This window comes from Podarcis gaigeae (genome assembly GCF_964106915.1).
Source record: "Podarcis gaigeae genome assembly, chromosome: 15".
Classification (NCBI taxonomy): Eukaryota; Metazoa; Chordata; class Lepidosauria; order Squamata; family Lacertidae; genus Podarcis; species Podarcis gaigeae.
In genome coordinates this window covers 34,226,642-34,254,070 of record NC_139692.1, presented here as the reverse complement: position 1 = coordinate 34,254,070, position 27,429 = coordinate 34,226,642, and the positions used below count along the sequence as shown (strand labels likewise).

The following is a 27,429-nucleotide window of genomic DNA, read 5'->3' as shown; positions in this document are numbered from 1 at the left end:
CACAGAGCCTAGGACTTGCTGATCAGAAGGTTGGCGGTTCGAATCCCTGTGACGGGGTGAGCTCCCGTTGCTCGGTTCCTGCTCCTGCCAACCTAGCAGTTCGAAAGCACGTCAAAGTGCAAGTAGATAAATAGGTACCACTCCAGCGGGAAGGTAAACGGCATTTCTGTGTGCTGCTCTGGTTCGCCAGAAGCGGCTTAGTCATGCTGGCCACATGACCCGGAAGCTGTACGCCGGCTCCCTCGGCCAATAAAGCAAGATGAGCGCTGCAACCCCAGAGTCGGTCACGACTGGACCTAACGGTCAGGGGTCCCTTTACCTTTACAGCTTAACCGCAGCTTCTGTTTTTAATCAGATGGAAGCTGGATCGAAGGAAAACGCACCACAGAGGGGCATTTCTCCAGAAACTACAGGATGAATTTGGATCGTGGCTAACATCATGTCCGCTTGGCTTCAAACACTGGTGGAGGGAATGCGCTGGAGTAAAAAGTCATGTGTGCACAGCTGGTGTCTTTATGAAACGTTCGTTTTGATTGCCTGTGGGGAGGTTATACGTCTCCCCATTAATCCTTCGTTCATTCTACATTTTTCAGGGTATTTCCCCATCACTTTCCTAACTGCAAAAGTCATGCAGAATAATGGGAACTGGAGTTTGTTAAACTGCAGTGCTTTGAGGTCAGAGCCCTTAACTAACTCCAGTCCCCAAGATTCTCTGGGGGGAAGTCGTGACAATTAAAGCGATATAAGCACTTTGAATGCATGGTGTGGATTTGACCTCAGGCATCAGATTCCAGGAGGCAGTGGATCCCCCACTGGCCCATCTGTTGGTGGACAGGGCTACACTATCAGTCCTGGCCTCTTATAAAGCAGGCTGCGGCCTGACTATCAGGCTACGCACACACTCTACATTTAAAGCACATTCAAAACACACAAACCCTCACAGAAGATTATGGGTTACCGTGAACTGTGACTCTGGGAGGGGTCTACAGTGCTCATAATTTTTTGAGGGGGGCGGGAATGTGCTTCCACTGTTCTTTTAAGTTGTAATGTGTATGTATCCTGAATGTGAAAAGCAGCTTTATGAGAAACATAGGAAAGCTGAGTTTTTTGCTACTCCATCTTCCAGCACAGCCATCAAATTGATTTAGTTTAAAAAACAAACAAACAAATCTATCCAAGTACATTTCAAAACTCCATGTCTATTACTGATAGGGTTTTTTAATTGTCCCACTGCTCAGCAATATATATACAGTGGTACCTCGGGTTACAAACACTTCAGGTTATAGACTCCGCTAACCCAGAAGTAGTACCTTGGGTTAAGAACTTTACCTCAGGATGAGAACAAAAATCGCGTGGTGGCAGCGTGGCGGCAGCAGGAGGTCCCATTAGCTAAAGTGGTACCTCAGGTTAAGAACAGTTTCAGCTTAAGAACGGACCTCCAGAATGAATTAAGTTCGTAACCAAAGACGTTCAACTCCCAAGGCGTTTGGGAGATGAGGTACGACTGTGTGTGTGTGTGTGTGTGTGGATCCCAGGGTGGCAGTTGCTCCCCTCAAGCTAACAACCTAAAAAGGTATGGCAGGAAAGGAAAACTGATTGGGAGGGAGAAAGAAATAGGCAAGCTCAGATGCACGTTCTTAGTTGCAAGTTTCTCTAATGTCCATTTGGGATGTAAACGTTCCAGGAGAGGAGGTTAGTCTCTCAAGCTGCATTTATCTTCCACACAAGCAGCACAACAGACCTGTCCGGAGTGGCAGCTTCCCTGCCCTGCAGGCACTCTCAAGCAGACAGCTAAACCAATAATGATGGCTTTAGGCCACTAATTCCATGGCCCCACTAGAACCCGGCTGCAGATGCCATTTAGCCACAAGGTGCAAACCCAGGAATGAAAGCGTAGCAGCAAACACAGACAAACAAACAGATGAACACCGTCTGACCAGTAAGCAGATTTATTCATCTCCATCATTTCTGCAAATGCTGCTCAAATAAATGCGTATAGGGATGGGGAGGGGCCCTTCGTTTGATTTAAAAGCCACTGACAAGTTTGATCCCTCTGCTAGTACAGGCTCGTTGAATGCAAGGTATTTGCTGACTGCAATCGGGTGGGAGAATCCTGAGTGTATGGAAGTCATGGCCTTCAAGTGAGGAGGTTTCATTTCAAGGGCAGAGAGACTGAGAGAGACACTTTCTCAAATGATTTGCAAGCTGCTAGACTATATTGCTAAAGTCCCGTTGTCTGAAGACAGACAAGTCTACCAAAGTGCTGAAGCTAAGCAGGTCTCAGCCCGGATTGGGGAACCATCTGGGCACATGAGAGGCAGTGTGGTGCAGTGGTTAAGTGTGTCAGACTAGGACAGAGGTCAGCAAACTTTTTCAGCAGGGGGCCGGTCCACTGTCCCTCAGACCTTGTGGGGGGCTGGACTATATTTTGGGGAAAGATAATGAACAAATTCCTATGCCCCACAAATAACCCAGAGATGCATTTTAAATAAAAGGACACATTCTACTCATGTAAAAACACGCTGATTCCTGGACCATCCGCGGGCCAGATTTAGAAGGTGATTGGGCCAGATCCGGCCCCCGGGCCTTAGTTTGCCTACCCATGGACTTAGGAGACCAGGGTTCAAATCCCCACTCAGTCATGAGGCTCACCAAGTGACTCTGTGTCAGTCACCACCACTCAGCCTAACCTACCTCACAGGGTTGTTGTAGGGCATTAAATGAGGAGTGTTCCATGTGTGGAATACAAATGCAATAAATATAAAATAAAGTAGAAGTCTGTCACCTGAGGGTTCCATGATGAAAGGGAGGAAACAAGTGAAGATAAACATCTGAAAACAAGCCTTAAGACCTGCTGGTTACTAGATAGGACATGTTGGCTCAGGGCTCAGAAGAAACTATTTGACAGCTCGAACACAGACGGGGGAGGAGTAAAAAACCTGAGTTTTGAAGCTGGCTAGAAGAAGTGGATCAGGATAGCGAGGGCGGATCAAAACACTGCACATTTAAATCAGGATGAATTCAGGCCAAATTGCTCACTGCCGTGTAACTGCCCCAGAAACAAATCAGAACAAATGCCCAGTGAAGAACCAACTTTGTGTGAGGCTCCCGACCCAAAAGACAACAACAGCAACTCTCACTTGAAAGTACGGAGAATATCTTTATTCAGGTGAATAGCGCTACAGGCTCAGGACCCAGTGGTCAGGGATGATGGGAATTGTAGTCCCAAAACATCTGGAGGGCCAAGGTTGCCTATGTTTGTTCTAAACACAGCCTGGCCAAGTTTTTCCCCTTCTAGAACTTAATTACATTCTGCAAAGCAGGGTGAAGCCTTCCCAAGATGTCAACACACAGAGAGAGAAAGAAAAAAGCTCACAGCTGAACGAGAGGCAGCACAGAAGAAAGGAATTCCAAGTGTGCCTCTTGAGCAGCAATGGGAAAATAATCCCTTTTGGAAGCCAAAGGGAGAAGGGAAACCTTGAATTACCGTGTCTCGTAATTGCAAGGCTGTCACTGCTCCAAGACCGCCCACATTTTCCTCCCAGACATGAGCCACTTAGAAGTACACAAGCTGGGTGGGATGTACTGCAAGGACAGCATGCTGGGTATAGTAGATGCCCTGGTTCAGAGGCAGAGCATCTTGGCATGCCAAAAGCTCCCAGGTACATCTCCAATGGCACCTCCAAGCAGGAAATGTCCCCGTCTGAAATCCTGGACAGCCCCTGCCAGTCAGGGATAGTTGCACAAAGAAGTCAACGGGGGTGAAGGGAGTCAAACCTCCTAACCTAATAATAAATAACAATAATAATAATAATAATTTATTATTTATACCCCGCCCATTTGGGCGGCTTCCAACAAAACACTAAAATACAGTAACCTATTAAACATTAAAAGCTTCCCTAAGCAGGGCTCCCTTCAGATGTCTTCTAAAAGCTTGGTAGTTATTTTTCTCTTTGACATCTGGTGGGAGGCCATTCCACAGGGCGGGTGCCACTACCGAGAAGGCCCTCTGCCTGGTTTTGCCATTGAGGCTCAATCCTCAAGAACCAAGTGTCAGTGTTCCCCTGAGCATGTACAGAGCAGCCTCCTCTCACAGAGATGCTTCAACAACAACTGTTATAGTTACGATTTAGGGCTTGCTTGGTTTCTGACCCCTGCCCCAGATAATTCAACCCCGTTTTTGCCTTTTGGAGATGCCTTGTCAACAATGTGTTGGTCAGAATTGCTGGAAGATTGAACGCTGCGGCTGGACTGTTGGTGGAGACGATTGCCGGCATGTAATTCTACAGGGCCTGGTTCTAGGTTCTGTAGATACTACAGGGCCTGGTTCAAGGTTCTGTCATTAATTGACAAGGCCCTGAGCAACTTGGATCCAGTATGCCTTGGCCTTGCCTGATCTTTTTACACCTGCCCCATCATTGAGCTCTTCAGGGGAGTAACTGTTAGTGGTTGCCCCACAGCTTGGATGCATGGCTCATTAGTTGGCTAGAGAGTGTGGTGTTCATAACACCAAGTTTGCAGGTTCGATCCCAACATGCGACACAGTTGGAGGGAGTGATAGGAAAATCAGCACCCTTGGCACCCCAAAGCCTACGAAAGTGACTAACGTTGGCCCAGGGAGGGGTTTGGCTGCCTGAGATGCAATACTTTCCGACGTCTCACAGACAATAGGCCTTCAGATGAACTATAATTATACTCATTCTAAGGTCACCAAGAGTCTAATTTAGGAGTTCCTTTCTCCCTCTTGTGGTTGCCATTTTCGCTACAAACTCAACATTGGGGATTTCCTGAAGTTAAAGTGTTGCAAAGGAAAAGAGATGTGTGTGGATACACATGACGTCGCTACAGCAAAGTACTGCCAAGAGAAGTCCACCTCAAATCTCTATAGACATGCAGGGGTCAGCAAACTTTTTCAGCAGGGGGCCGGTCCACTGTCCCTCAGACCTTGTGGGGGACTGGACTATATTTTGGGGGGAAATAATGAATGAATTTCTATGCCCCACAAATAACCCAGAGATGCATTTTAAATAAAAGGACACATTCTACTCATGTAAAAACACCATGCAGGCCCCACAAATAACCCAGAGATGCATTTTAAATAAAAGGACACATTCTACTCATGTAAAAACACACTGTTTCCTGGACCATCCACGGGATGGATTTAGAAGGCAATTGGGCCGGATCCGGCCAGTGGCGTAGCGTGGGGGGTGCAGGGGGGGCTGGCCGCACCGGGCGCAACATCTGGGGGTTAGGGTTAGGGGGCGCAAATCCACGGGTTAGTGGGCACAAATTACTTGCCTTGCCCCGGGTGCTGACAACCCACGCTACGCCACTGGATCCAGCCCACGGGCCTTAGTTTGCCTACCCATTCACCAGAGTCTGCAATTCAGGCATTGCCACAGTGGTGCCAGGGGGCACACATTTTCCAGCATTTTCCTAGGTGCCCTTCCTACTCCCCTCTCACCCAAAATTAGGCTTGAAAATTAGGGTTGCCAGGCCTCCAGGTCTAACCTGAAGTCTCCATGTTTGCCTGGCCCCTTCCAGGGGGCAAATGAGGGGCTGGAATCTCCCACTGGAATGTCCCTGTTCAGGGTTTGAGCCCGCTGCAAACATTTTGCTGCAAACATCTGGTGCAAGCCCAGAGAAAAAGACAAGGGCAGCCAGCTCTCTGCAAACTAAACCCCAGAAAAAAAGTGTTGTCGTCCTTCCCCCCCGCCCCCAGTGTGTAACCTTGGCTGTCATCTCCTTTTCCAGCTAAATACTAATGGCTCTGAAACACTATGCAGCATCGAAACCCACAAGCATTGCCTCTGCAGTAGAGAGTGAATGCACTCAGCCCATCTGCAAGAGAAACCCCAAACCTGAACTCAGAGAGAGCCAAGAAGGCAATTATGAGCTCCCTCTCTCACACACACACTTAATGGGGGGGGGGGGAACTATATGCAAAGAGGCTTCTGAACAGTAGCCACAAAGAAAGATAAGAATCGCCAAAAAGCAAAGTAGTTTCCTTCTCATCTGGCCCCAGATTAAAATAATTATTTTATAGCCAAATCTTCCCTCTGGCTCCTCAACAGCATGAACAATCAACTTACATTTCTGTTGCACCAAGGAAATGGACATCGTTCTGCCTTCCTGCCTGTTTCACAAATATATGCATCTTTCTGCACACTTTCCCCTATGAGGAATGTTCCCTGTTAGATAGATAGCAACTGTGTGTGTGTGTGTGTGTATGTGTGTCTAAAATCAATAAAAAGGCTCTGGTTGCCTCACCTCAAAAAGGACATGGAAGAGTTGGAAAAACTTCAGAAAAGGTCAACCCAAACGATTGTGCATTGCCAGAGGTTGGTCCCCCTTCTAATTCTATGATTCTACTGGCTGCCTAATTTTGCATTATGCCACTCTCACCCCAACAGACCCTCAAAAGCAGCTACTTTGTCCCCCAGGACTCTCTCAAATCTCAAAATGTGCCCTCCGGCCTGAAAAGGTTGGCAACCACCGGCTGTAAGCTCCGTAGGAAAGGGATCTATCTCCTTTGTGCTCAGCAAAAATGTTCATGCACATTGGTTGGAGCTATATAAAATTAAAATTAAATATTTGATGGTGCACAGAGTTTTTGGTTTGTTTGTTTTTGAAGTCTGGGTTCTTTTTAAAAGCTACTCTAGAGAAAAGGCCCTCTTTTGCCATATCCATCCCCAGCAGAAAGCCCGGAAGACGGACATGTGGCCTAAATAAAGAATGGCGCAGGGGGGAGACAGTCGTAACATTTGAACTTTCCCTGCAGTTTTCAAATTGTGTCTCCAGAAACATTCTTCCCCTCGCCTGTTTCCAATTTACTGCAATCCCTTTCCCTTCCACCCTCTCCTGCTCTCAACTCCAGAGCAAAATAGGTCTCTTGTTCTCTCAGGGCTGGTTCAGATTGAGATCCATTCTTGCATTTTTAATCTTGTATTACCTATTTGTTCATTTATTACATTTGCATCCCATTCTTCCTCCCAAAGTCGCCCAAGGCACCAAACATCAGAATAATAAAACGGTAGGCTTTGCCAGTTCAGAAGCAACCCAGACCCTCAGATTTCACAGCCCAAACCTGAGACCTGGGGGGTGGAGGGGGGGCAGTACTTGGTGATGTCACATACCTGCCACCATGTTGAATCCCAAAACCAGGACGTTCATCTTCCCAGCTGAGCAACCATGTGAGTCATGTGATCCACATGAGATCTCAGCCCCCCCCCCCAAAAGCACTTTTTCAGGGCGAGTTCTCGGTGTGAAATCATTGCGCCCAAAATGGCCACCGTGCTCTCGCACAAAAAAATGGGATGTCTCGGTTTTTCCGGGACACTTGCGGGGTATGGTGCTACAGGGGGGAGCCTAGAGAAGGAAGTTGATTGGAAGAGGGGCATAGATGAGGGTAGCCACAAACGCCTAAATATGTCTGTACGGTGATTTGCAGCCAGCTCCAGTCAGACTGAAGCTTTTACATTGCATGCACAATCTTCTCTCTCTCTCTCTCTAAATATATATATATATTTAAGGCCCTCTCACCCATCTGAGGATGCAAGCCCCCCCCCCCCCCACCAGAGGCAAGGCAAACTCAGAGGCTTCTGGTTAAACCTACGCTCTAAAGCAGTAGAATTTAAATGAGAGAGAAAAACCCTATTTGAAACATTTAGAAAACATCTCAAAATATTCAGAGCAGTGGCTCCCAAACTTCTCTCTCCCCCACTTTAAAATTCCTGATTTTCCTGGCGGACGACATAATGATTTTTCTGCCTTTTGCAGAAACTGAAATGCACTGTGTTAGATGCTATATGATTTTTAATTCTGTTTCCATTGCTGCTTTTATTTCTTATACGGTACTTTACCATATTGCAATAGAAATTAAAATGGCAATACGATATAAGAAATAAAAGAAGAAAAATGCAGTTTAAAACCATATTTAATGAAGACCTCCTGAACGTAAACTCATTCCACAGACCACAAAGGGAACCCCCGATTCAGAACATCTTAAAAGCAATCACATAGCCACACAGTTATTAATTTCCCAGTTGCTATGGATTGCTATTGGGTTCAGCAACTTCCATTTACAGCAAAGTTTATAAGCCAGGCAATGACATCCCTCTGCCACCAGCATCTGGTATTCACAGGTACACTGCGTCCAGATATGGAGGTTCTACTTGCCAATGACAGCTGATAGGTGGGGATGTGGATAAGTCAGCCTCCCCCAACCTGCTGCCCTCCAGAGATTGTGGACCATCAATCCCCACCAGAACAGCCAGTGAGTGTCTGGGTGTGAATTGTGGTCCAAAATACCTCAAAGGCACCTGGCTGGGATACATGAAGCTGATGGAAGTTGTGGGTTTGTGTTTGTTTGTTGTTGTTTTTTTAAAAAAAAAACAATTCTTCTGTTCCCTTAGCAGACAAATATAGAATTACTGTTATTTTTTATTTTACAGTAGTACCTCGGGTTACAGATGCTTCAGGTTACAGACTCCGTTAACCCAGAAATAGTACCTCAGGTTAAGAACTTTACTTCAGGATGAGAACAGATATCTCACGGTGGCAGCGGGAGGCCCCATTAGCTAAAGTGGTACCTCGGGTTAAGAACAGTTTCAGGTTAAGAATGGACCTCCAGAATGAATTAAGTTCTTAACCCGAGGTACCACTGTATTTTTATTAGATTTTCATACTGCCCTTCATCGAAAACATCTCAGGGTGGTTCACAAGATAAAACACAAAGTAAACGCACAAATAAATAGTTTAAAAAGAAGCGACCAAACAACAACCCTTCTTCCTACAAACACATTTAAAAGGCTGGAGAATACAGTATTAATCAGCCCAAGGCTTGGTTGAAGAGGAACATTTTTGCCTGGCACCTAAAGATGTTTAAGGAAGGCACCCTGGGGAGAGCATTCCACATATAGGGAGCCACTGCAGAGAAGGCTCTTGCCGTCTTCTGGACTTCTTATAGAAGCGCGGCAAAGAAGAGGCTCAGACCGTAGGGTCTGGGTTGGTTTATATAGGAGAGACATTCCTTGGGGTTACTGTGGTCCTGTGCCATAAATAAGGTCCTGGCCTTTTAAGTATGCTACTGGACAGAGCCAAAACATCCTGCAGCCATATTCAAGAGAAATCTTCTGCACTATGTATATGGCATGAAGCCCAGTGGCACTTCACCGTCGAATGAGGTGTCGTTATCCTTCCTCTGCAGAACACAGAGCAAAGGCGTAGTAGCAGCTCCTCCCAGCCCGTCCTATCCAGCCTCCCCAAAAAGGTTATGGTCTGCTCCTGTCTTTCCTAGGGCCCCGTGAACATCTCTCTGCATCAACCTCCCCAAGTCGGCCGGCTGTGACTCTTTAAATGGAGCAAGAGAGGGACCCAGGCATTCTACGCAACCAAGGTCTGTGTCGGGAGGTAATTCTGGTGAGACGGGTAAAAACTTTTCTCTGTCCATTTCCTCCACACCCCGCATAATTTCCACTTTTCTCCCAAATGCTTCAGGCAGGGCCGGATTTAGGTTTGATGAGGCCTTAAGCTCCTGAAGGTAATATGTCCAGTTGCCCTTTGTCAATAACAAATTGTCATTGTTAATGTGTTGAATATATGCTATATGGTAATCTATGGACCTAATAGGTATCTAAAGCCATTTGTACATGTTGCCATGCAACCAGTCCATGCAGAATGTAGGCACCCTATATATAGAAATGAGCAAACCAGTGATATTTTAGGGAGCAGGCTAGAAGGCGGGGCCCATTACTTACATCATAAGAGCCTATACAACACAAAACCCTGTTGCTGTATGTAGGTTTTATTTTATTTGTTTTTTTATCTTTTATTTTGGAAATGTACATCCAGTTGTTGTTTTTCCTTTAATTTTTTTGTGGCCCCCACGAGAGTGGGGCCCTAAGCTATAGCTTGTTTAGCTTATACATAAATCCGGCACTGGGTACAACCTTTCAGCGTTGTTGCTCCATCCCCCTGACTTCTCTGGTTGCCTTTTCTGATTCTTCCCGACTTCCTCGATATCCATCTTTAGGTGAGGCAACCAGAGCTGTACACTTGGCCTTGTGTGACAATTGCCTCTTTGGCTTCATAAAGGCTAGCAACCTCCCCCTGAAGACTGGAGTTCGTAAGGATTAAGTTTTGCCTCACTGGCCCTCATCCAACCAGCTCCTGATTGATTCCAAGCAACGACTGAGGAATTCCAGCACTGCACTGGGATTTGAGGAGGAGGAAGAAGAGAACAGCAAGCGGGTTGTCACCAGCATACTAATGACATGGAAAACCAAATCGACTGACTCCCCTGCCAGTGGTTTCTAAATGTCCACATAAAAGCATGGTGCAGTGGTTCTAGGGCTGGGCGATATCTGGTTTTCAACAGCGTAATATATCACCAGCTAAACATCACAATATATCACGATGTCTGAAATAAGGATGGAGCCATGTAGAGGCATCGGGTGGCTTCACAGTTTTCCCCACATTGTGGTTTTTTCATAGTGCGCACGCGCACACACACACTGATTCATGATATATTGCCAGGTCAAAAATCATGAAACCAATATCACGATATGGACTTCAAACCGGTTTTGGACAATATATCGAAATACAGTGGTCCCTCGGTTTTCGAACGTTTCGGTTTTCGAATGCAGTAAACCCAAAAGTAAATGGTTCCGTTTTCGAGCATGCCTCGGAAGTCGAAGGGCTTCCGCTGAGTGTATATGTTCTTTTTCTCCATTTTCTTTATTAAAATTTCAGACCGTCCTTTGCTCCTCGAGTTTCGAAACTCGAACAGTCTCCTGGAACAGTCTTGTGTTTGAAAACCAAGGTACCACTATTATCGCCCAGCCCTAAGCGCTTCACAAACCATGGGCCTCTTGAATATCGCTGTGAGTCTCAGCGGCTGCCCACTTGCCCTGCAAGAAACCAAAGGGCCTAACTTTTAAATGGTTAAAGCCTCAGTTTGGAATGATCTAATGATGAGAAACAAATGAACCAGTCTGATCCAATCACAAACCAATGTGCGTAGAACAGTCGTATTGCAGGATCAGCAGCAGGTACCCTCAGATCCTGGCAACACAGGAAAGTTGCACCCGCAGAACTTCCATGATGGAAGGTTTTCCACTTTGCACACTGCCAGGTTCTTTCTTCTCCCAAACAGTCCCTGGTGCTGTTTTAAGCCCACTTAACAGCAAAGTCCCATTTTAGAAACGATAAGTTATCTGTTCTCTGATGACCGAAAGAGATGTTTCCACTATGCCTTGGCAGCTTTGAGTCTCTCAGTAAAAATGAAAGAACTGTTTCAGATTTCACCACTGGTTGCCACAGTGATAATTTTAAATTCAAAAAACTCATTGCTATACTTGGCTATTAGTGAAAAGGATCACCTCAGCTCACACATACCCACTCAATCACTTCAGTTTGTGGAATGGGCAGGTTTATGAGTGCCATATAATGTTCATTCCACACTTGGAAAGAATTAATCTTTCTTTGTGGAGCTGTTGGAACTCCCTGCCCATTGTAGGCAAATTCACTGCATTGTTTGTGGTGCCTACTAAAAAACCGAATTCTCCAGGCAAGCCTACCCAGACATGTTATTTTAAAGCAAATGTTTATTTTAAAACAGCTGATTATATTTATATCTGGATAAACTTTACGCCAACATCTTTTCAACATGTGATTTTATCAGTATACTTTTACATTTTGTTAAAACCGTTTAGAGGATTTTGCTGAGCAAGCAGCTACATTTAAAAATCGGTTTTAAATCTAAGATTTCTTCTTACTATTATTATTCTGAAATACAAAGTTTGGGAGCTTATATTTCTGAAATCTCTTCTCCACCCCACCCACACTTGTTGGAAAGTTGCAATGGCCACTAAACAATCATTCCTTGCGGCCAACAATAGTAAACGGCCAATTTATTTACTGTTATTAAATAAATAATAATATTTTTAAAAATGTATTAATACGACATTTTCCATCATCTGTTTGGGAGTCACTCAATTTGTCACAATTTCAGAATTCTGAGGCAACATTTCAACCTCTCCGAAAAGCTGGGTGGAAAGAAAAGACTCACCAGGACGCGGTCTCCAAGCCGGAAGTCTTTGTCCCCTTTCTTCACTGACCCGCTGTCCGAGAGGTTCGACCCGGACTCGTTCCCCGTTTTCATTGTGCTGTTGAGGACGCTTTCCCTGAGAGGGATGATGCGCGTGGAGAGAGGCGGGGTGGACGTCCCCGAGTGCAGGGACAAGTTCTGAGCCGTCAGCGACTCCACGGAATGTGCATCGCTTCCGGAACCTTCCGCGGTGGGCTGGCGGGTCAGCTTGGAAGGCCTCGTGAAGATCCCCTGCAGGGGCTGGCACTCAAAGTAGCGGACCCCACCCACCGAGCCATCGTTCTTCCCCACCGGGTCATCCAGCACGACGCCCGCCCATTGTCCGGGCGCAAACTGAGTCTCCCCCAGGTATTGTACCACGCCTGGCTTCACTCCGTTCACCCAGACACGTTCTCCCACCACGAAGTCCCCCAGGAAGTCATCGCCCACCTCAGTGACTTTGGACCCTGCGGTCTTCTCGGGGGCAGCTGTGGAAGAAGAAGAAGAAGCGGAGGTCTGCTTATGCAGAGGCGACCCTGTAAAATAAAATAAAGGGACATGAAAACAAAGCCTTCAAGCAAGGAAGGGCCCTATTAATGCTTGCCCTGGAGAAGAGACGATCAAGAAGGGGCATTTATTTTAATTGTTTCACACCATGGTGGAAGAAGAAGAGGTCCCAAGGATCATTTTGTACAGTGCCATATTAGAAGCAAAAAAACTTGTTTTGATGAATTGGAAGAGCTGCAAAAAGGAAGGCACGTTCTATCATATGTGGTGGTATGTAAAACAAGAAAAATGATTTATAATGAATTGAAGAAAATGCTTTAAGATAACCTTTAGGGATTGTGAATATAGAAATTCTGAAGGACCTTTAAAATTTGCTACTGTATGCCACAACTGCAGCCAGAATGGTGCTTGCCCACAGGTGGGAAGAAGATGCTATGCCAACAAAGGAAGAGTGGCAGATTAAATTGATGGATTCTGCTGAAATAACAAAACAGACAGGTGTAATAAGAAACCAAGAGGCGGAAAAAAATATTAAAGAATGGGGAAAAAATGTAGAATATCTGAAAAGTTCTGGCATGCAAATAAGTTCATTCGTAGGATTAACTTAAATCAAGCAGTTAAAAATATTACAGTGGTACCTCGGGTTACATACACTTCAGGTTACATATGCTTCAGGTTACAGACTCCGCTAACCCAGAAATAGTACCTCAGGTTAAGAACTTTGCTTCAGGATGAGAACAGAAATCGTACTCTGGCGGCGCGGCAGCAGCAGCAGGCCCCATTGGATAAAGTGGTGCTTCAGGTTAAGAACAGTTTCAGGTTAAGAACGGACCTCTGGAACGAATTAAGTACTCAACCCGAGGTACCACTGTACTAAGATAAAATAATAAAAATGGAGTAAAGTGGAATATGCAGTGTTAAAAATCTAAAGTAGAAAAAGAACCACAAAAGGGGGGGAGGGAAGTCAAATATGTAACTGTATTCGAAATATGCGTTTGAAAGGTGTGTATTTGGAATCTTGTGAATAATGAAAAAAATATTTTTTTTAAAGGGGGGCGGGGAAGGGAGAGAAGGGATGGGAAGCAAACTTGGGTACCAATTCTTAAATTCAAATGTCTGAAGAGTTGCGACACCGGATACTGGAGAAGATTTGTTCCCTGTTGTTGCTGTACCCAACAGGTGTAAACAGCAGGGAAGAAGATTAGGGGGAACAATTCCTATCAGCAAGAGCTGTTCAGCTGCCTCAGGAGGTGATGGGCTCTCCTTCGACAGAGCTATTTAAGCAGGGGCTGGGCAGCCATCTGTTGGGGATGCTGTTGCCGCCTCGTGCACTGAGCAGCGGGTCAGACTACATGACCCCGGAGGGCCCTTCCAACCCTCTGATCCAATTATTCTAGCTCATGCTCTGCCGCTCCCCATTTCCTATGGCTCTGTAAAGGAGTTTAAACGGGCCTGACAGATTCCCCCTTCCAACTCCCAAGGCAGCCAACACGCCAACAGCAGTGCCTGGGGATCAAAATGGGGGGGGGGGGGAAAGAAAGGTGTTATGCTTCAGCTGGTGCCAGGCATCCTTCACGAGGTTTCTGCACTTATGAGCATTAGGTTTTAAAGCACAGGTGACCTTCAAATTTACAGGTATGCAACGGGAGGCCTGTGGCCAAAAGAATATGGCCTGCAGGAAAAAGTGGCAGCGGAAAAATCCTTAACCATTTGGGGGAGGAAGTGTGACAAGAACAGGGCAGCTTTAACTCCCCTCCCCACCCCACCAACATTTCCCATCGGCGTCCGAATCTTGCGTTTAATCCTGTTATGCCTGTGTGACGGGTCTGTGCCAAGACAGCCAGCTGTCAGGTGGTGCAGAATGGGCCACGTAGCAGCCCAGTTTCCATGGTTATCTGGTAGAGATGGAGGGGGGGACGAAGCCTGGATTCTAAACACCACAAATATCAGACTTTCTCCAAGACCCATGTTTGGGGAAGGGGGCGTGTGTGAACAGCCCAAAGGGGTACTTTGCAAGGTGGGGGGGGCAAGGGCAAATAGTCTAAAGATCCCCTTCTTTCAATTTAAATAAGAAGTACACTTCTAACATTTGGCTTAAGTGGGTGTCGCCCAATCTTTATCATCCACTGTTTTTATCTGTTGACTTTTTAATGTTTAATGTCAGATAAGTGAGGTACAAATAATAATAAAGAAGAAGAAGAAGAAGAAGAAGAAGAAGAAGAAGAAGCTGAGATACGGAGCAAAATGTGCAGGAAGTATTATTCCCATGAATTCATTCACCCTCTTCTACATAATCAAGGCGATGCAGAACAAAAAGCAGCAAAATCTGTTAAACACACACAAATAACCAATACATTTTAAAGACTACAAAACAGACACGCAAGCAAAAGAACCATTTGCCCATTCATTTTGCAAGAAACTCGTATATTGGCTGATTTGGAGTATTTGCTCCCCATCCACCCCAGAAAAATTCCCGCAGGTGCCCATGCAAAGCCTATGAGCACCTCCTCAGTCAGGGACCGTAATTTAGTTTTCATGCCCACAGCTCCTGGGTTCAAGCCAAGGTGCCTCCAGGTAAATTCGTCTGCAGAGAACAGGAGAGGCCTCTCCTTCAGACCCCGGAGAATGCTTTAGATTAACTCAGACCCTTGGGTTCATCCACCTTAGTGCTGTCCACACTGAATGGCAGGTCTCCAGGGATTTCAGGCAGCGGCATCTCCCAGCCTTACCTGGAGAGATGCTGGGGACTGAACCTGTGGCCTTCCACATGGGGTCAGCCTGGTTAGAGCGTAGTGCTGATAACGCCAAGATTTGCAGGTTTGATCCCCATATGGGGGTAGCTGCATATTCCTGCACTGCGGGCAGTACTAAGAGATTGTATGGCCTCTGAAATCATCCTCTTCCAAAGTAGCAATTTAAACAAAGGAAACCTGACAAACAATTGTTTTTATCCCTTTCTGGTGGAACCCCCACTTCAGCGTCTCCTCCTCTTCTTCCTCTCACCCTTCCCCAGAATTTAGATTGTAAGCTCCTGGGGGCAGAGACCTCTCCCGTTGTACTCTATAAAGCACTGTCCCGCTGCAGGGAAGCCTTACGACTAGGATAATCAGAGGGTGTTTTAAAGAAACAAGCAGCCAGTGCAAAGATGGAGGTGGAGATGAAAGGAGGAGAATAACCATCAGCTGCTCACCCTGAGGAATAAAATATATGGCTTTGTGATGCCTTGAGAAGCGGCCCCGTCCATTAGCGCTCGTTCGTGGGACCAGCCTCCAGGCTTAGTGCCTCATTGTTTAGGCACAAAATTATCTTCAGGCTTAGTGCACAAAATTATCTTCGCTCCTGAAGGTCACGTGGGGTGAGCTGTCTTAGCGGCCACCCGCCCGGGCCTCACACTCTGCACTCAGGAGCTGGAGTTGGGCCTGTACAAAACCCAGCCATAAATGTGCGGGATGTTAGTATTTAAAGAGTTATCGGCTCTGTGGTGCCCAAAACAAAACTCACAAGCAAGTGAGATGGCTCAGTTGGTGAGGATTAGACTTTTAATCTCAGGGTTATGAGTTTGAGTCCTGCATTGCAAGGGGTTGGAGTAGATGACCCTCGGGGTCCCTTCCAGCTGTACAATTCTGTGATTCTATTATGTGATCCAGCAGGCTCTTCTTGCATTGATACCGTATTTTTTGCCCTATAGGACGCACTTTCCCCCTCCAAAAAGAAAGGGGAAAAGGCTTCGGGATGCAGGCAGCTCCCACCGCCAGCCCCACAAGCTCGGGGGACAGCGCGGAGGCGGAGCACCGCCTTCCTGCTGCTCCCCGACCTGGTTTGGAGGCTGGCAGTGGGAGCTGCCTGCATCCCGAAGCCTGGGGCGCGCTGAGCCACGTGCCCCGGGCTTCGGGAAGATAGCCGCAAGCCTGGGGAGACGGGCGCGACTTCCCGCCGGGCTCCCTAGGCTTGTGGATAGCAGCCTGTTCTGGAGGCTGGGGTCGGGGGAAGCTCGGGCTTCCCCCACCCCAGCCCTGTGCCTGGGGGGGGGAATAATTTTTTTCTTTATTCCCCCCCCCCCAAAAAAAAAACTAGGTGTGCCCTATGGGCCGGTGCGCCCTATGGGGCGAAAAATACCGTATTTAACAAACTTCCCTCTCAGGCCCAGACTTCTCATCTTTCCATCCCCTAAACTAAAAACCCCTCTCCAAATGTTGGTAACTTTTCTTCATAGACTCTCTTTCCAAATGTTCCAGATTTTTTAAAAAAGGCATCCAAGCACTTAGGAATCCTCACCACAATCTAAATGAGTAGCCCAACCCAATTTGCTGCCAAAAAGCTTCAGCGAGGAAGGGGATTGCACCCCCCCCAAAAAAAATAGCAATTAAAAGCAACTCATAAAAACCACACTTTCTCTAAAGAAAAAAAGATAGCTAATCAAACAAACTGATTTTGCGATCGTTGCTTCCAGAAGATACGCTGGTATCTATTATTATTGCACAGTGAGCTTTTTCAAAAAAACAAAACACAAAAAGATGGGGAAACAGATTTGCAAATACAGTTGAGTTTGCTGATGCTTCGAAGGCACACAACAGACAGGAGTGGATTCAGCAGCTGGCAGGCATCCATTTACGCCAAGCCTGGGCAGCCAATAAAAAGCTGCATTTTTTTTTTCAAAAATTTGACCAGAAACTGTAAAGAAGCACTGTACGTTAAAAGCAATAAAGAGCCAATTGTGCACGATTCATTTCACGCCCTGGGGATCAACAGTTTTCATTGTACGGAGTGTCCACTGCTATTTTAAAGGGGGCGGAGAGGGGTGGAGGGGCGAGAGAGAAAGAAGAGAGGTTTTAAAAAGAAAGCCTCTCCACTGCAAGAATTCAGGATTGGAACTAAAATCAGGGATAAGTTTGTGATTCAGTACGTTGGAAGTGTGGTTTGTGTGTGTGTGTGTGTGTGTGTGTGTTAGTTATTACAAAAAGGATCATTTTACAGGAAACAAATTACCCAACAATCTTCCAAGATGGAGCCTAGATGCTAACAGCGCTTCAAAGTATATTAAATTCCATTTCGGTTCCATTTTTCCAGTCTTAAGTTCAGTTCCTCCACATTTCCACAGTTTATTTGCAAACTTCATAATAATAATAATAATAATAATAATAATAATAATACTTATTATTATTATTATTATTATTATTATTATTATTATTATTATTAATTTATTTATACCCCGCCCATCTGGCTGGGTTTCCCCAGCCACTCTGGGTGTCTTCCAACAAAACACTAAAGTACAATAACCTATTAAACATTAAAAGCTTCCCTAAACAGATGACTGGCAGAATCCGAGACCTGGGAGAAGAGACGGTGGAGGAAGACTGGAAGAAATTTAAGACTTATTTACAAAAATATTGTAAACTGTATGAATGCTAAGAAGGATGCCAGAGTATAAAAAACTTGGCACCATTAAGTTAGGTGAAGTGAAATATGAAGAGAAGCTAAATTTAAGAAAAGGCAAAGTTTGGGAAACTTTAGGTTATATTTAAATTTTTGAGATTTGAATTAAAGTTGCCTAAATTAGAGAAACAACATCAGAAAATAGATAATAAGAATAGAAAAAAGGGGATAAATTTGCTGGATAGAAATTTATTGTCAGGAATGCAGGAGCGGGGGATGTGAGGGAGTCCAAGAAGTTGAGAAAATTATGTTAAAAGATGTGTTATATTATAATGTTTCATTGGCATTGTAATTAAGATAAAAATTATTAATAAATATTATAAAAAAATAAAAATAAAAGCTTCCCTAAACAGGGCTGCCTTTAGATGTCTTCTAAAAGTCTGGTAGTTATTTTTGTCTTTGACATCTGGTGGGAGGGCGTTCCACAGGGCGGGTGCCACTACTGAGAAGGCCCTCTGCCTGGTTCCCTGTAACTTGGCTTCTCGTAGCGAGGGAACTGCCAGAAGGCCCTTGACGCTGGACCTCAGTGACCGGGCAGAACGATGGAGGTGGAGACGCTCCTTCGGGTATACTAGGCTGAGGCCGTTTAGGGCTTTAAAGGTCAGCACCAACACTTTGAATTGTGCTCGGAAATGTACTGGAGCCAGTGTAGGTCTTTAAGACCGGTGTTATATGGTCTTGAATCTTCATTCAAAAGTCCTCATGAAAATTAATCAGCATTTTCAGGACAAGTTTCTCCACGTTTTTGTAAAGCGAATTTCCCTACTATATTGCATTTCTGCACACACTGTTATCACTATCCTAGTGTTGTTTATTGTGTACCCAGTACTTGGCTGAAGAAGTGCACTTCAAAAATCAGAGGTGTGCACATCTTTCCTTGGGATGGCTGCAGGCATTGTTTCAAAAGGTGCAGATTAAAGGATAACTGAATCCAATTTCCTCCTCTTCCCTCATTCCTGCTCACATTACTACATTAAAAAATTCAGGCACATTTATTTTTGCAGCCTGTTCTTAAGGTTGAAAATCTTGGGTGTAAATCCCACTGGGTTTAACTATGACTGAGCTGTGGAAGAGAGGAAGAATTGCACTTTAGTAAACTAAGCACAGATTAAAATTGCATTGACTAACTGGAGAAAGGGCTCCCCAAAATTCCTACTTAACCACTACTGGGTGACTGGCTATTCCCAGGCTAAATAGAGGTGGCCTGGCAGGTTACCACAATGGATCAAAAAGGCTGAGAAAAGGGTGATAGACCAAAGAGAGAGAGAGAAAGAGAGGAAAGGGTGATTATGCTTTATAAAGTTCCCCCACTCACTGACCCAACACCTCGTTAGAAATCCGCCATGTGTTAAAAATAAACCAATTTATTGTATAAATATAAACGATGGTAACAATGTTCAGACGCCTCCTGTGAAATTTTGTACACTACTTTTTGGAATTCTTAGTAACTTTTCAGTGCCAAGGGAGAATATCAAATGACCTTGAGGAGAACATCCCAATATTTATAGACGACACAATTACTTTAAAGGTTATGGTACAAAGGTTGTTTTTTGTTTTTGTATTTTTGTACTGTATATGGGTATTATTTCTCCCCCCATTTTTTCTTTCCCCCCTCTTTTCATGTCACACACACACACAAAATGTTACAACTCTCCAATATCTGAAATTACAGTGGTACCTCAGAAGTCAAACAGAATCCGTTCCGGAAGTCTGTTCAACTTCCAAAACATTTGGAAACCAAGGTGCGGCTTCCAATTGGCTGCAGGAAGCTCCCGCAACCAATCGGAAGCCACAGAAGTCACATCAGACATTCGGGTTCCGAAGAATGTTTGCAAACCGGAACACTCACTTCTGGGTTTGTGGTGTTCGGGAGCCAAAATGTCCAACTCGCATGGCGTTCAGGATCCAAGTTATGACTGTATTATTATTTTTATTCATCCTAGGGACTGTGAATGCAGCTTCCAAGTTTTGTTCCTTCTCTGTGTGCATGTTTAATTTCTATTGCACTGTTTTCCCTTTATGTTTGTTTTTTTTAAAAAAATTCACTCTGTTATAAAATCACATGTTTTCAGTTAAAGAAGTATCAAAAAATGAGAGGACACAACGCAGACACATTGTAAGGTCCCTTCCTCATAGACCACCTAATGCAGTGATGGCCAAACTTGACCCTCCAGCTGTTTTGGGACTACAACTCCCATCATCCCTGGCTAACAGGACCAGTGGTCAGGGATGATGGGAACTGTAGTCTCAAAACAGCTGGAGGGCCAAGTTTGGCCATCACTGACCTAACACCTCTTGTTGGAAAACCAATATGGCGGCCACGAATCCCCCGTTCAAATCTCTGCTGTGGCCAGACGCTGTTTCTTACCTTCTTTTGTGGTGGTGGAGGCAGTGGTGGAGGTGGTGGCGGCAGCTGCTGTCCCGCCAGGGCGTCCCACGGGGCTGGAGTGCTTCCCAGCCCTCCCAGGAATTTTAAGTCCACTTGGTTTCAGCATGCTGGCCCAGGTCCGTGGCTCAAGCCAAGGGATTCGGTCGAACTGCCGGCTGAGGACTTGGCGTCACAATGTCAGGCATCTAGGCAACGGACCCCTTCATCTATCTTTGGAGACCTGGAGGGGAGAATAAAGGCACCCAAAGAGAAAAAATCAGGGGAAGGAGAAAGAAAATACCAGCTACAGGAAAAATTGTAAGTGGAATAAAAGTGTGCGTCAAATAGCTCCAGCTCCCACCTTCCCTGACCACTGGCCATGTTATGATGGGCATCGAAATCAACTAGAAGCAGTGCTTTTTTTTCTTTAAAAAAATATGTTTGGGGTACTCTCATTTTGACTCAAGAAAATCACCATTGACAGGAACACTGTGACAGGAAATGAGGCCGCCATCAGGAGTAGCAACGGAACGGACAATTCACCGTACTAGAGAAGAAACTAAAATTTTTAAAAATAATTAGTTTCTTCTCCTGTTAGATTCACAAAATGTTTAGGGGTATGCGTACCTCTGCGCCCCCCAGAAAAAAAGCACTTAGAAGGCATCAGGTTAGGGAATGCATGAAGCAAGTCAGCTTCTCAAACCATGGTTTGAAAGTGGCTTGATCCAAACAACCTACAGTTCTCCACACTTGGTTGGGTGTCAAAACCACCCAACAAGCTGTGGTTATTCAAAAAAGGAAGACAGAGCTTCCAAATGACTCCAAGCAGTCGCCCCAGAGGAGGAGCACGAGCGCAAGGCTTTACAGTGGCTCATTGTCATCACAATAAACCAAGATATCCTACGACGTCCAACTGAGGTTTGTGCAAACAAGTGTTTACAGGTTTCATAGTCTGGCGGACAATGGTTTGCCTAAACCAGAAGTTAATTTAGCAGTGCATTGAAAGGAGCAAATGAAGCAGAGGGCTTGTTCCCATAGCAATGAACAAGAGTTCGGCATTACATCCAAAACAACGCAGCGTTACAGATGCTGAACAACATTTGCTTTTGGGGGTGGCGCTGTGGTCTAAACCACAGAGCCTAGTGCTTGCCAATCAGAAGGTCGGCGGTTCGAATCCCCACAATGGGGTGAGCTCCTGTTGCTCGGTCCCTGCTCCTGCCAACCTAGCAATTCGAAAACACGTCAAAGTGCAAGTAGATAAATAGGTACCACTCCGGCGGGAAGGTAAATGGTGTTTCTGTGCGCTGCTCTGGTTCGCCAGAAGTGGTTTAGGCATGCTGGCCACGTGACCGGGAAAAACTGTCTTCAGACAAATGCTGGCTCCCTCTGCCAGTAAAGCGAGATGAGAGCCGCAACCCCAGAGTCGTCCGTGACAGGACTTAACAGTCAGAGGTCCTTTACCTTAGCTTTACCTTTCAGTTGGCCAAGTAGGAGATGATCAATGGGATTCTATAGTTAGGAGATTTGGGGAAAATCCATAGAAAGTAATGCCTTAAGAACAATAGAGGATGGAGACAATCTCCATAAAATTGGAACGAGGAGCGTGCTTTGGGGAGTTTCTAGCTAGAAACTGAGGCACAGCCTTGGAGTCTGTATTTATTTGTTCTACTTATTTGTTGTTCTCTCTTTTTGCCAATGCAACCCAAAGCAACTTGCAACAATAAAAACGTAACTGTTAAAACCATCATAGGCAAATCTAAAAAGCACCCACATTTTTAAAAGGCAGGATTAAAACATCCCCCCCCCCACTCAAGGAGGCCACAGATGATTAAAAAGTCTGGCGAAAAAGAAATGTTTGGGCCTGGCGCCTAAAGCTTTCTAATGATGGTACCAGGTGAGCCACTACTGAAAAGGCCTGTTCTTGTGTCCTCTAAACTGATGACAATAGCAAGGTCGGGGGTTGGTTCACATGAGAAGAGGCAGTCTCAAGCTGCATAAGATTTATGGGTCAAAACCAGTGCTTTGAATTGGGCCCAGAAGCTCACTGGCCAGTAGGACACAAACATGTACTCTTTAGGAAGCCAATGCAGACTTTCTGAGACCCTACCACCCAATTTAGGAGTGGGACCGACTCCCATGCTGTTCCACTTCTACTTTAGCACGCAAAGGAGATTTCCCAGAAAACACCATGCACCTCTGTGGCTCTCTCATCCAAAGGCAGTCGAATCCTGTGTCCTGCTATGCTCGGGACTTCTCAGAGCAAGATGCATTAAGGACAAACTGTGTCGGGATTCTCTCAATCTGGCCTGGCAAACAGCTCCCCACCCCCCTACGTCAGCCGCTACTAAGTGAAACGCTGCCAAAAGTCTCCCCCACCAGCTCAGCTTACGCCAAAATCCCCGACTCATGCCTTAATTACTTCCTGTCTCTCAGCTACTGCCATTCCTGCTTTTATGGTCCTTTAAAAATATTGACTTTGTTAACCCCAGGTTCGCGCACAAGAACAAGGCAGAAGAAGGATAGGGATCCTGTGTGGTCCTCCAGCTCCCATCAGACCCAGTCGGCAAGGCCAGGGATGATCAGGGATGGTCAGGGATGATGGGAGTTGTAGTCCAACAATATCTGGGAGGACCACGAGTTCCCCATCTCTGGGCTGGACCGTTGCGGAGACGTTTCCCCAAGAACCGTACAAAAGGCAAGACTTTAATTTGGTCAGGTCAAACTTCCCTCACTTATAGCCAAAAGGGTTTTGCAAAGCACAACTTATAAGACACTTGATATCCAACAAGTCACATCTGCAAATGCTGGGTTTCTGCAGCTACGTTTTACTCAGAGTAGACCCACTGAAATTAATGGTTCCATGAAGCTACTGGCAGGGGTAGCTAATCCCTTTGAGCAGTGGTTCTCAAACTTCTTTCTAAGGGCCACACTTTCAGAATAAAAATTTGCTCATGCCACAACGAATTTTTTTACTGATAATACATACATTGGAAAAAGAAATAAAACAACTCCTAGTGGTGATTTATATCACAGAACACAGCTACTTTATAATATGATCATGGGACATCCAGTGCAGCTACATAAAAACATGCATCATTCCCAAAATATAATTATAAACAGGACTCTTAAGTATGTACTGTATACAAATTCAATTAGAGTGAGCTTGCTTTTGCTGGGTAATCTCATTTATATCAGGTCTAATTTGAGACAAACAAACTGTCATCTCCTCATCAACACAAAGAAACCTTTCTCTTTTCTGGTCTTTCATATTCGTCAGAGTTGAAAATCGCTGTTCACAACAGTATGTTGTGAACAACTGTAGAAGAACAGCCAATTCTCATCCTCTCATTTTGAAAAGCTATCTATCAATATTCTGCAAATTAAAAAAGATATACCGTATTTACTCGGATCTAATGCTCAACTTTTTTTGGCCAAATTACATTGCGAAAATTTAGGTGGGCATTAGATTTAATGGCACATTTACATTCACCAGCAAATACTTTTTTTGGTTTCAAGGTTCTGAAAATTCAGGGGCACTTTAGATTCAATGGTGCATTAAAGGTAAAGGGTAAAGGGACCCCTGACCATTAGGTCCAGTCGTGGCCGACTCTGGGGTTGCGGCGCTCATTTCACTTTATTGGCCGAGGGAGCCGGCATACAGCTTCTGGGTCATGTGGCCAGCATGACTAAGCCACTTCTGAAGAACCAGAGCAGCGCACAGAAATTCGGTTTACCTTTTCCGCCGGAGCGGTACCTATTTATCTACTTGGACGTGTTTTTGAACTGCTAGGTTGGCAGGAGCAGGGACCGAGCAACGGGAGCTCACCCCGTCGCGGGGATTTGAACCGCCGACCTTCTGATCGGCAAGTCCTAGGCTCTGTGGTTTAACCCACAGTGCCACCCGCATCCCGGTGCATTAGACTCAAGTAAATACGGTATATACAGTACTTTACAATACTGAAATGTTTATACGTTGATTTGATTGTCCTTGAATCTTCCCGCCACACTCTCCTGCCAACTCTTTGAGAACCACTATCTTAGAAGACAGAATCAGGATTCAAGATGACCTTAAGCGAATGGAGAACTGGGCCAAAACTAACAACATGAACTTCAGTGGGGAGAAATAGGCAGGAAGAACCAGATGCACATATATAGGATGGGGGGCACCTGGTTTACTAGTCGTATATGTGAAAACGATCAAGGGGTCTTAGTAGACCACAAGTGTGATGCAGCAGCAAAAAAAGGCCTTCTCACCTGTGGTACCCACCCTGTGGAACACCCTCCCATCTGACGTCAAGGAGATAAGTGACTATACAACCTTTTGAAGACATCTATATTGAGAAGTTTTTAATGTCTGTCATTTTATTACATTTTTATATGTGCTGGAACTTGCCCAGAGTGGGCAGGGTATAAATAATGAAATTGTTGTGTTGGTGGCGGCTGTTATCCGAAGGCAGCCCTACATAGGGAAGCTTTTAATGTTTTGTTATGTTTCTATATATGCTTTATGTCTAATAATAATAATTGCTACTATAGGCTGCAACAACAGAAGTATAGCGTCCTGATCAAGGGAAGTAATAGTCCCACTCTGTTCTGCCTTGTTCAGACCATACCTGGAGGACTGTGCCGAGTTTGGGGCACCAGAATTTAAGGATATTGATTAGCTGGAACGTGTGCAGAGGAAGGTGACCAAGATGATCAAGGGTCTGGCAACTAAGCCTTATGAGGAACGGTTGAGAAGAGAAGACTGAGAGGTGATATGACAGCCATCTTCAAATATCTGAAGGGCTGTCACATGGAAGATAGACGAAGCATGCTTTCTGCTGCTCCAGAGGGGAAGACCCAAGCCAGGGAGTTCAAATAATAAGAAATGAGATTGTGGTTAAACATTAGGAAGAACTTTCTGATGGTAAGAGCTGTTCATCAGTGGAAGAGTCTCCCTTGGAAGGTTGTGGACTGCCCTTCATGGGAGGTTTTTAAGCAGAGGTTGGATGGTTATCTGTCATGGATTATTTAGCTGTGATTCCTGCATTGCAGAGGGTCAGATTAGATGAGCCTTGGGACCCTCTTCCAGCTCTACAATTCTGCGGTTCTAAGTTACGTCATGTCCACTATTCCAATGTGTCTACTCTGAGAAGGAATAGCACTGGGTATAATGCACTGAAAACTCTATGTGTGCACACAGTAAGCGCAGTAAGCCAAAAACCAGAATCAAGGATTAAACACAACCACCAAGCAATTAAAGGATAAAAAAGGCAAACCAGTAAATAAAACCGAGGATCAAATCAGAGCATCAACGCGACCGTAGTTCACCCGCTCAAAGAGCTACAGTTCGCAATACCCTTAAACTAGAGTTCCCATGTTAAGTGAAAGTCACATGCTTTCAATGTACAGTGTGGACGGGACCTGTTTCTCATGGACTCCTTGCAGCAGCCAGGCCAAAATGACAGGCCCAATAAATCCAGGGCTGTTCCTCTTCAAACTGGCCCTTTACTCAGAAGGACTGGAGGGGACATACCATACCAATCTTGCCTAGTGGTTACAGAGCTGGTTACTAGGCCCTGGGAGACCGGAGTTCAAATCCCCACTTAGCCACGAAGCACAACCACCATCTCTCACAGGGTTCTTGTGAGGATAAAATGGGGAAGAGGACAGTGAGCACCTTGGGAGGAAAATGCGGGATACATAAGTACCATATTTACTCAAGTCTAATGCGCCATCGAATCTAATGCACACCTCAATTTTCAGAACCTAGAAATCAAAAAAAAAAAAAGGATCTGCTGGTGAATGTAAGTGTGCCATCGAATCTAATGCACACCTTAATTTTCGCAATGTGATTTGGCCAAGAAAGGTGAACGTCAGATTTGAGTAAATATTGTATAATAAAGATAAAAAATGGTAGCCATTTATTCTCCATTAATTTATCAGGCCCCCTTCTAAAGTCACCCAAGCTAGCAGCCATTCCCTCGTGTCTCAAAGCCAGAAACACCATTGAGTTAACTCTGGGTCACGGCACAGACGCAAGACAGAATGAGCGGAACTCAAAGTGACACCCCCCCCCCACTTACCTCCCCAAGAGAACTGCTTCTAAGACTGAAACAAAGACAGAGACGTAAAGGGGGGGGGGGAATTGGCTTAACTCTTCAACTCTTACAACAGGATGCCGGCAAGAGGGTGCCAGGTTCTGAGGCAGCAAATTGTCCCTGAACAGAGGCCAGAACTTCGGGACAACTTGCCAGGAGATGTCTGAACTCCTCTGGAAGAAGCAGGAGATTTGTGAAAGGGACACGGTCAGTTCTCCTTCAGAGCTCCTGTCCGTTATTCAGGAAAGCCGGAGAGGCTCGGTCTGCTTACCTCGTGTGCAGAGGTTCCTGTGCATTTGTGCGTTAAGTCAATGGCTCCAGAATCCCGAAAGAAATGTACTCTCTCGGGCAGTTGCTCCTCCTCTGCCCCTTCGGCTCTGTGCTCTCTGGCAGGGAACCAGCTGTGTGATTCACTGCAGATTGAACTGGGATGTGTCTGCAAGAGGAATGGATTCTCCACTCCCACCCCTTTCTCCTCTCTTCTCTTCTCTCTCTCTCTCTCTCCCCCCTCCACCCTCCCTCTCTCTTTCTTAAACAGGAAGTGGGATAGCATGAGACAATGTCAAAGTAGCTGCAGAAGGGCTTTGGGCAATAAAAGGCACTTTTGCACAGACTTGCTCAGGGAGGAATTCTAGCTTTCTAAAAACCATTTGGAGGGAGGGAAATTGCTCTCAACAGTGCCTGCAAACACGCTCACTGACTGTGGGGAGGAGAGAGACCAATGTGGAAAAGAGTAATCTAGTAAGTCCCAATGCCATTTTGCAAAATGCGCAACACTACTGATACAATCTGTTGGTTTTAAAGAGGTTCAGAAATCCAGAGTCTGCATCCACAATAGTGATTTTATATATATATATATATATATATATATATATATATATATATATACACACACACACCCTTTAAAAATAACAGCACATGAGTTAATTTCCTGCAGCTGAATTCCCCAT

The 27,429-nt window shown here is 45.3% G+C and overlaps 1 protein-coding gene and 1 long non-coding RNA gene across 7 annotated transcripts in view; one reads left to right on the top strand and one right to left on the bottom strand.

The window, feature by feature from the left end:
- CLIP2 (CAP-Gly domain containing linker protein 2) overlaps positions 1–27,429 on the bottom strand; it is a 74,674-nt gene that overhangs the window by 30,786 nt on the left and 16,459 nt on the right. For 4 of the 6 annotated variants that reach the window (XR_014558323.1, XM_083714385.1, XM_083714388.1 and 1 more), the window contains exons 2-3: positions 20,397–20,637; positions 12,071–12,624 (exon numbers count right to left, since the gene is read on the bottom strand). Coding sequence is in view for 5 of the 6 variants with exons in the window: in XM_083714385.1 (XP_083570511.1) it covers positions 12,071–12,624; positions 20,397–20,523 (681 nt within the window). In the remaining variant the exon portion in view is untranslated. Of the gene's footprint in view, positions 1–12,070; positions 12,625–20,396; positions 20,638–26,750; positions 26,906–27,429 lie in introns of those variants that run through there. The other 2 variants (XM_083714386.1, XM_083714389.1) reach the window with 1 other exon arrangement.
- LOC310832731 overlaps positions 20,217–27,429 on the top strand; it is a 150,634-nt gene continuing 143,421 nt past the window's right edge. The window contains exon 1 of the long non-coding RNA XR_014558379.1: positions 20,217–20,272. This is a non-coding gene — a long non-coding RNA (uncharacterized lncRNA). The remainder of the gene's footprint in view (positions 20,273–27,429) is intronic.